The sequence below is a fragment of the Neomonachus schauinslandi genome, chromosome 6 (assembly GCF_002201575.2).
Source record: "Neomonachus schauinslandi chromosome 6, ASM220157v2, whole genome shotgun sequence".
Lineage (NCBI taxonomy): Eukaryota > Metazoa > Chordata > Mammalia > Carnivora > Phocidae > Neomonachus > Neomonachus schauinslandi.
The window spans coordinates 151,699,295-151,707,644 of record NC_058408.1 but is presented as its reverse complement, the minus strand read 5'-3'; the positions used below and the strand labels follow the sequence as shown (position 1 = coordinate 151,707,644).

At 52.8% G+C, this 8,350-nt stretch overlaps 1 protein-coding gene across 12 annotated transcripts in view; it reads left to right on the top strand.

Moving 5' to 3' along the window:
- EBF3 (EBF transcription factor 3) overlaps positions 1-3,901 on the top strand; it is a 115,187-nt gene extending 111,286 nt beyond the window's left edge. For 5 of the 12 annotated variants that reach the window (XM_021703795.1, XM_021703794.1, XM_021703793.1 and 2 more), the window contains 3 exons: positions 660-848; positions 1,236-1,433; positions 3,751-3,782. In XM_021703795.1, the coding sequence (XP_021559470.1) occupies positions 660-848; positions 1,236-1,433; positions 3,751-3,782 (419 nt within the window). Of the gene's footprint in view, positions 1-659; positions 849-1,235; positions 1,434-2,508; positions 2,622-3,750 lie in introns of all 12 variants that reach the window. The other 7 variants (XM_044916624.1, XM_044916623.1, XM_021703796.1 and 4 more) reach the window with 4 other exon arrangements.
- Positions 3,902-8,350: the final 4,449 nt, after the last annotated feature.

Below are 8,350 nucleotides of genomic sequence, written 5' to 3'. Positions count from 1 at the left end.
CGGGTGGGACTGGGAAGGCGTAAGTGGAGAGGAGATCCCAGTCCCCCCAGCCCACCTCCCCTCACCTCGGTGCACCTGCTCCCGTCCTGCGGTGACCTGGCAGCCGCAGGTCACGGGACCCTGTCCCGTGAGCCACTTCTGAGCAGGTCTCAGTTGTCCTCCCTCCCGTCTGTGCCGGCAGTGGTCTCAGAGGAGGCCTGGGCCCGCCGCCGCCCCTCGGCCCCGGGTCGTGCGCCCTCCCGCGGCGGGCCCGACGCCACCGCGCCCCAGCCCTCCCCACACTCAGGAAGACCCCCAGGCAGCCCTTCCTGGGCAGTTAGGGCCACAGAGGAGCCCTCCCTGTCAGCCGTGGCATTTGAAGGTCTGAAAGTTCACCTAGCGTGGGGGGACAGCCCCCGAGCCCACGCTGTCGGTAACTGCTTCTAAAGAGAAGCCCGAAAGCACCTGACGGTCAGATCGAAGCGCACGGGGCCGGCCGGGGGCCTCGCGCAGGGCTTGGCGCGGCCAGGCGGTCGGAGCCGGCTGGAGGCGCCGGGCAGGCGTGGAGCGTGAGGTCAATGAGAAATGTTGCATATATGCTAGAGATTCGCGGGGAGCCCCCCCCAAGTGTGTCTCTCCCTGATAATAACGTTATTTTTGGCCGGGGGGGGTCTTAACAGTCGGCTACAGTCGCAATACCAGCAGCGTGTCCCCGCGAGGCTACGTCCCCAGCAGTACTCCCCAGCAGTCCAATTACAACACAGTCAGCACTAGCATGAATGGATATGGAAGTGGCGCCATGGCCAATCTAGGGGTCCCGGGCTCGCCTGGATTTCTTAATGGCTCTTCCGCCAACTCTCCCTACGGCAGTAAGTGTCTGTTTTTGTCACACGTCATCACGTAGATTCGTGTTCACTACCAGGTCAAATGTGTGCATTGCTTGGCTGTTCTGTGATGTGAGCTGCTGGGTCAAAGGGAGGGTGGCTCTGGAGGCTGGGGTCTGTGTGGCGACGGTAAATTGACCTGCGGTGGGCCCCCCCCGCGAGGCCACGTCGGAAACCTGCACAAAATGGGGCTGCCCGATTGGAAACGAGAGGCCAACACGAGAGTTTGCCTGTTGTCCAGAGAGCGGCCAAGCCGGCAGCGTGTCGTGATTGTCTTGTCGCCCCGACGCTCCAGGCGCGGCCCTAAGAGCTCTCTGTGTCGTGTTGCCGCGCCCCGCGCCGCGCGTCCTGACCGTCTGTGCTTTGTTGCAGTAGTACCGTCCAGCCCCACCATGGCAGCCTCTTCGGTCACCCTCCCTTCAAACTGTAGCGGCACACACAGCATTTTCTCATTCTCACCTGCCAATGTCATCTCTGCAGTGAAACAAAAGAGCGCCTTCGCGCCCGTGGTCCGGCCCCAAGCTTCTCCTCCTCCCTCCTGCACCAGCGCCAACGGGAACGGACTCCAAGGTGAGGGGTGGCGTCCTGGCCCCCGGGCCCCCTGAGCGCCGCCGGCGGAACTCTCCCCCGAGGGCAGGCCAGGCCGGGCGCGGGGCGGGGCCCCAGCCCTTCCTCGGGGTCCTCGCCCCGCTGTGGCCGCTGCATGCTCCCCGTTGCTGGGCCGCGATGTGAGCCCCCCACCCCCGGCCCGGTATCCACGTGAACGAGTCCCCTTTGCTCACCCTCAACCGGTAACAGACTCTCAGTGGTGGAAACCATTGCGTCCTGCTTCCAACCTCACCCACGTGCCCTCCTGGCGAAGCGGCCCCTCCCCACAGGAAGGGGAAGCACCGGGGAGCCGTGCGAATGCAGCGGGGGGACCGGGGGCGGGGGGCCCTGTTCCAGCCACTCGGCAGACAGGCCTTCAGGGCCACGGCTCGCCCAGTGAGAGCAGGGTGCACCCCCCCGTAGCGCCTGCGCTCGCAGCCTCCTTGCTCGCTCGCAGCAAAGTAGCCTCGGGACGGGGATGGCGGGTCATCGTGTCACCTGCGGAGCCCAGCCCCAAGCCAGCGTGCTCTCCGTGTCCCGAGACGGAGTCTGCCTTCTCCACCTGGTATAGCAGACCCTGGGCCGCCAGGCTGTGCTGTCCTCGGAAAGGGGTGCACCCAGACCAGGGCCATGCATGCGTGAACACCGGGTGGGAGTCGGTTCCTCTAAGTCCTCTCCTGCACACACTCAGGAGGGAGCAGGGCTGGCCCCCAGGGCAGGGGGAGGCGCCCCGTGGACACGGCTGCCCACAGACGGGGCCACGTGGAGCAGGCACCCTGTGCCTGCCCAGGGCTGGGTCCCTCTGGGCAGCGTAGGCCGCACCGTGGCCTGTGAGGTGTGCGGCGGGTGGGCCACGTGAGTGCCCCTAGGCCTCGTGATCTTCCGCGTGGCTCTGTGACTCACGGGGGCCACAGGCGCTGAATTAAGTGGCCGTCATCTGGCCTCTTTCAGAACCACCTTTGGTATATGCTCCTCCCGGTGAAAATCAAATCCAGTTACTCCTTTAAAAAAATGAATCCATTCAACCAGTATTTACTGAGCACCTACTATGTACCAGGCTCTCTGCTGGGTGCTGAGGACGTTACCGTGGAGAAGACAAACTGGCCCTTTTGTGAAGTCGGTGGCATATTTCACTTTGATGAACTAATGCTCAAAAAAGGAACTGGAAAGGTATCCGTGATTTGAAATAATTGTCTTCCCAACATCTTAGTGTATGAGAGGGACACCCAGGCCCCGTGTGCCGCCGACCAGCCTGCGGGCCCGCCCCCACGGCCCCCAGCCCAGAGCTGCTTGCGGGCCCGGTGGTGGCCAGGTGCCACGGCCCGGCCACCGTCCGCACGGCGCGGAGGCCCACGGGAGCACGGTGCCGCCTGGGCAGCGTGTACCCACGCGGGTCTGCCAAAACCATAACGTTGTAACGGTGAGTCGGAGAGGAGTTAAGACTGTTGGAATTAATGAACTGGGAAATTGAAGCTCACATCACTACGTGAACAAATGTATGAATATGTTCTACATCAATTAATGAGAATGATCATTCTGACAAAAATTAAACAACACTAAAGTTAAAAGATTTTAAATTATATTCATACCAGGAGTTCACTGGAAAGCGTCCGCTGCGCTTGGCGTTTTAGCACCAAGTTTCTTATTCCGAGAGGGGCGGAAAGAGCGCCCTGAGGCGGGGCTGTGACTGGGGTCTCTTCGGGGCCTTGGCCTTGAGAGGGCAGGGCAGCTGGGCTGTGAGCGGCTTTGCTCCTGGAGAGCCCGTGACTCACCATTACGATACGGAACAATCAGAAGAAGGTCAGAGGCAAGGGCTGAGAGCAGAGGGGGAAACTGAGGCACATCCAGTTTTCACGGAGGGAGTGAGCGCGGCGCCCGGGTCCCACCGGGCCTGCGGGCCGGCCCCGGCTGGCGTCACAGGCGTGACCAGGTTGGTTCACATCTGTCCACAGAGGTGGCCTCTGGGGAGTCTGGGCCTCCGTCTGCTATAAACAAGCCACCGAGACCTGTGGGAGGCGGCAGCCTTCTGCGCACGATGGCCAGAGCCGTTCCCTTCCAGAGGAAGTCTCTGAGGAGGGCTGCAGCGTGAGAGGTCGTGGGGGGGGGGGGGCTGTCCCCACACGTACCCTGGTCCCGTGAGGTAGAGGCCCACCCCCCGCCCCCCCGCGCCTTGACCAAGCCCACGGCTGGTTAGTGGGCGCAGCGCACGCCCCACGTCACCGTTGAGTCAAGCCCCAGGCGAAGGCCGCCCGGCCCGCGAGAGGGGCGGCCCAGTAACCTGCTGCGCTCTCTCTTTCAGCTATGTCTGGGCTGGTAGTCCCGCCGATGTGAGGGGCTCGCCTTCCCTCCCGCAGCACCCAGCACCCAAGGACGGACTTCAGGGGACACGTTTAGTATATATGAGCTGCTGCTGAAGCCATTGTCTGCAAACACATCAGCCGCGGTGGAAATGCTACAAGAGACTTTGTTTAAAGATTTTATTTAAACTATTAAGAATCAACATGCAAACAGCCTACTTCTTCATGAACAATTCCATTTTATTGACTGAACTTTTCTCATATTTTCACATTTCTCAGTCCTGAAGACTAAGGAAAACAAAGCGACGCCTATTTTGTATAAAGTTTCTGACTCCGTCTTCGCTATGTCTAGTACTTGCTATGTGTTGGGAGAAACTTTGTGAATGCACCATTTTGATTATCATGAAACACTGATGAAAAATGCCTCCAAACATTTTTCTGTGCTCATACTTAGATTCACAATGGTTGTGTATCTCTATAATGTGAAATATTTTTTTGTGGTGAAAAAAAAAAAGGGGCCAAGGAGGTGTGAGCCATCGAACTGGAAGAAAGGAGGACTGCGTGACTAGGAGAATTCGGGGTGGCAGGGAGGGAGGGTGGGTTTATCATTGCTTAACTTCATCTTAATGAAATGAAACTTTGTAACTTATTGTAGTTAGAAATTGTAACTTTGATATTGAATTCTCTTGCCTTCAACAAGCACACTGACAGAAAAAAAAATATGCTACTGTCTGTTGGTTAAAATATTCTCCCACTGCTAGAGCTTCCTGTTAAGCAAGTGTGATCTGCAACATTTTTTCAACTTTTGCTAGCACTGTATACTATTGCATTCTTAGGCTACTGTGAGGTCCATGTTTCTTGTACCAGAAATTGTCCTTTTGACTTCTAGCTCCTTCTTCCCTAATGTGTTTTGTATGTGGTTATAAAATTGTAGACTTTTGTGATTTTGCCAAAGTTGTAGCTAAATATTTATACACTTGTCTTGAATTTTTTTCAGATCCACTTAAATATTTAGAAAAAAAAACAAAACACGTTTTCTTCCTTATGTGTCTCATAAGGAATAAAATGGTCTCCATTCAACACTTTTCCATGAACACCTACAGTTGCTAAGGGACTTTCTTTTGTAACATATCGATTATAAATATTGTATTTATCTTTGAAATTTTGTACATTGCTTTTCCTGCCATTTCCTTTTTCTTGTCTGTATTGGTTTTGGATCGTGGCCTGGTGTTGGGAAGAGCATTAAGCCCAGAGCTGTCTCTTTGACCTGTTATGTTAAAGCGAACCAGTGTCCTTGCATTTCATTTGTACTTCAAAGATTTGCTTTTGTTTAGACTTTCCATCCTTCTTTTCCCTTTTTTTTTTATTTTGAGGAAAAGTCAAATTCATTGTTTATTTTTATATTATTTTTAAGTTATCTGAACAAATACTTTTGAAAAAAAGTTCGTTGTATAGTCAAAACAAAACGGTGCCACTCAGCTGTGACAAATCCTAGTAGATTCTGTGCATGTGGAACAGCAACGAAGAGGGGACACCGTTTGGGGCTGTGTCCTTATTTTTCTGTAGAATGTAAAAAGTCATTTTAGCTGCCACCCATGACTTTGCCACATAGCTGAACTGTGTTTACTGGAAAAATTCAGAGGCCTAAAGTTTAAAATAAAATTTACTTCTGATGTTTTAATTAAAATGTTTGCCACATTAACTTCTCTGATGCCTTAAAAGTGGACTTCTTTAAAGAACCTTTGTGCTATTTTATCACAGGCTCATGACACAATTGTTAATCGATATTTCATTTGGAGATTTACGGTGTAACACACACACACACACACACACACACACACACACACACAAACAAAAGCACAAACCTGGTGTTCCATGTGTCGCTCCTTTCTGCGTCTGATTCTGCTGCGTTGTGTGTCCTCCCGGGCCCACCTAGGATTCAGAGAGGTTTCAGGGAGAACCAAAATCACCGCTGGTTTTTAACTTTTTTTTTTTAAACAATACTTTTTTTGTGGTCAGACCCAACAGCCACCGTCTGTACTTTTTAAACCGGAATGACCTCCTTCAGATCCTGTGCCTGTTCGTGCCAAACCCACAGTGAGACCAGGAGGGTCAGTCTTTCCCCTTTGTGTTAAATGCTTTGCAGACACAGCACAGCAAATGTTTTGCAAATTGCAGCAGAAATCAGATTTAAAACAAAAAGAAGGGACTTTAAAAAACTTTCTTGACAAAAAAGAAAAAACAAAAAACAAAACCATGCACAACTTAGGAAAGTGTTCATTCAAGGGACTAAATAAAAGAAGCAGAATGTTCCCGGTGGTCAGGTGGGTCGCAGTCCGGCCCTTTGACCGCTAAGGCTTAGCTACGTGGGAAAGCCTGAGAAGTCACTTTGGAACTAAATTGCCTCCGTTTTATTTTGTATAAGTAAGGGTTTGATCTAAAAACAAGCTCACGTGTACATGTTAAGAACGTTTGCAAGTTTCCTCATCCCTGCACTCGGTTTGTGTTTTAGATTAATTAGTCAATGCCCCTCATCGCTTCATTGTCTCAAAATTGAGCGCTTCACTAAATGGTAGATTTTACTGTTAAAGACCCTACAATAAGATTGTTTTATCTGTACATTTTTTCAGATATTTAACTGTATAAAAATGTTCATTTTACACAATATTTAATTAAAGTATTTCTCGTCTGTGAATTTCACTTTGGGTAATTTTATCTGTTTTGATTACAACGAGTGGCAAAACGCGTGCCCGAGTTACACTGGGTTGGTGGGGGGGGGGGGGTGTTCCTTTGCACACCCTGGGCCCCAGGGCTGTATCTTGGCCAAGATACAATAATTCACGGAAGAACCTTTCTATGAAGTTCTCAGTCCTCGAACGGCTCTTCTAACCGGCATAGAGCACTTCTTACAGTTCCTGGGATGGCCCGGGGCCCAGAGGGGCCGTCTGTACGCAGGCTGCCCTCAAGCAGCTGTACATGACTGTGTGTGGGACACGCAGGCCACAGCAGCACCGTGGCGCTTAACCAGCCACGAGCTCGCCCACCCCCGGCGCTCCTGCCACTGCTTCCAAACTGGGGGGCTCGCCAGGTCGAGAGCCAGTGCTCGGGCCGCGTCAGACACCCACTGCTCCCACCGTCCCCACCCAGCGCACTGGGGCGAGAAGCAGCGTCAGGCTCCGGGCAGGCGGGCGGACCCCAGGGGCCCAGACGGTGGTGCCGGCTGGCGTCTGACATGGGGGATGCCATCACCAGCCCCGGGGCCCACGGCAGTGGCAACACAGACCCTCTGAGCCGCCTCCGCGCTCTGCCTGGGGCGGGGGGGCAGGGGTGGTGGGCAGCATGGTGGTGCGGCCAAAGGCACCAAAGCTCATGAGAGCTGCCCTCAGCACTGGGGTTCTAATTTACACAAGCAAGCTCAGCTCCTGCGGATTCTCGGCACGCCCCTTCCAGCTCATTCTGGATTTTTCACTTTCTCCTCAATGAAAGGCTGGTTTTGCATGTTTTGGCTTGCAGCTCTGTAACACATACACATAAGTGTGATCCAAATTAGTACTCACAAATGTCATCTTAATTACTTGTTCTGCTGAGCAAAACAGGAAACAATTATTCAAAACATAAAGAAACTTGTGAATACCTTTTTCTCCTGTCAATGGCAATCAGGTTCCTTTGGCTGCATTTTTGTCTCAGCCTTAAAGAGATAGCAAAGGAAAAAAGAGGCTCTCGGGGTACAAGGCTGCTGGCTGCCCACCCGCCCGCCCATCCCCCCCGGGGTCCTTCCCGAGGTGCTGGTGGGGGGGCTGCTGGGGACCAAAGTCCCCCCCTTCCCCACTTGAAGATGGTGCCAGAAGTACCAGCCTGGGCAGCGGGGGGCGGGGGGGGGGCTCCCCGGAGCTGGCTCACCAGGGTCCTACAACCTGGGGAGAAATTGTTTCATGTTTGTGTTTCGAATCAGAAGCAAGAACTGCATTCTCTCCAAATGTATGCCAATTATTGTCAGGCTGCCTTTTAAGGTCTTTCAAGCTTTTAAAGATTATTCAAAGCACTTGAAATGGGCTTCCATCTAATGCCTCATTTCATTGCATTAAACAGCCTAGTTAATAAAGAATCGATATATTCAAAGGGCAAGGTTATCTTTTGTCTATAAGGGGTGGTGTCATTCTGAACCTTTTATAGTTCAAATGCTGAAAAAGACCTCATGAAATCCATACTCATCAAGTGGGTCACTGAGAGCAATAAAGAGGGAAAGGGGAGGGAGCTGAAAGGGAAGAAAGGCTGTTCTCCTTTAAAACAACTCAGCCTTATCTCCTTGCTGGGAGCACCCAAAGAGGTCCTCCGAAAATGTCAATTTCTCATCAAGACAAGAGGCCACGGTGATCATTTTTTCCAGAGAATACATACAATTAAGAGAATGCAGAGGGGCGGCTGTGGCAGCGATTTGTAGCTGCTTCTGTCCCCACGAGCTGCGAGCTCCCTCCCAGCAGATAATAAGAGTTGTTGATAACTCAAGTGTCAATATGCCAAAGAGCGAGTTGTGAATGTGAGTCCTTGTGCTCTGAGCTCGCCCGGCCGATCCCAGGCCCTGATAAGGGCCCAGCTGCCAAC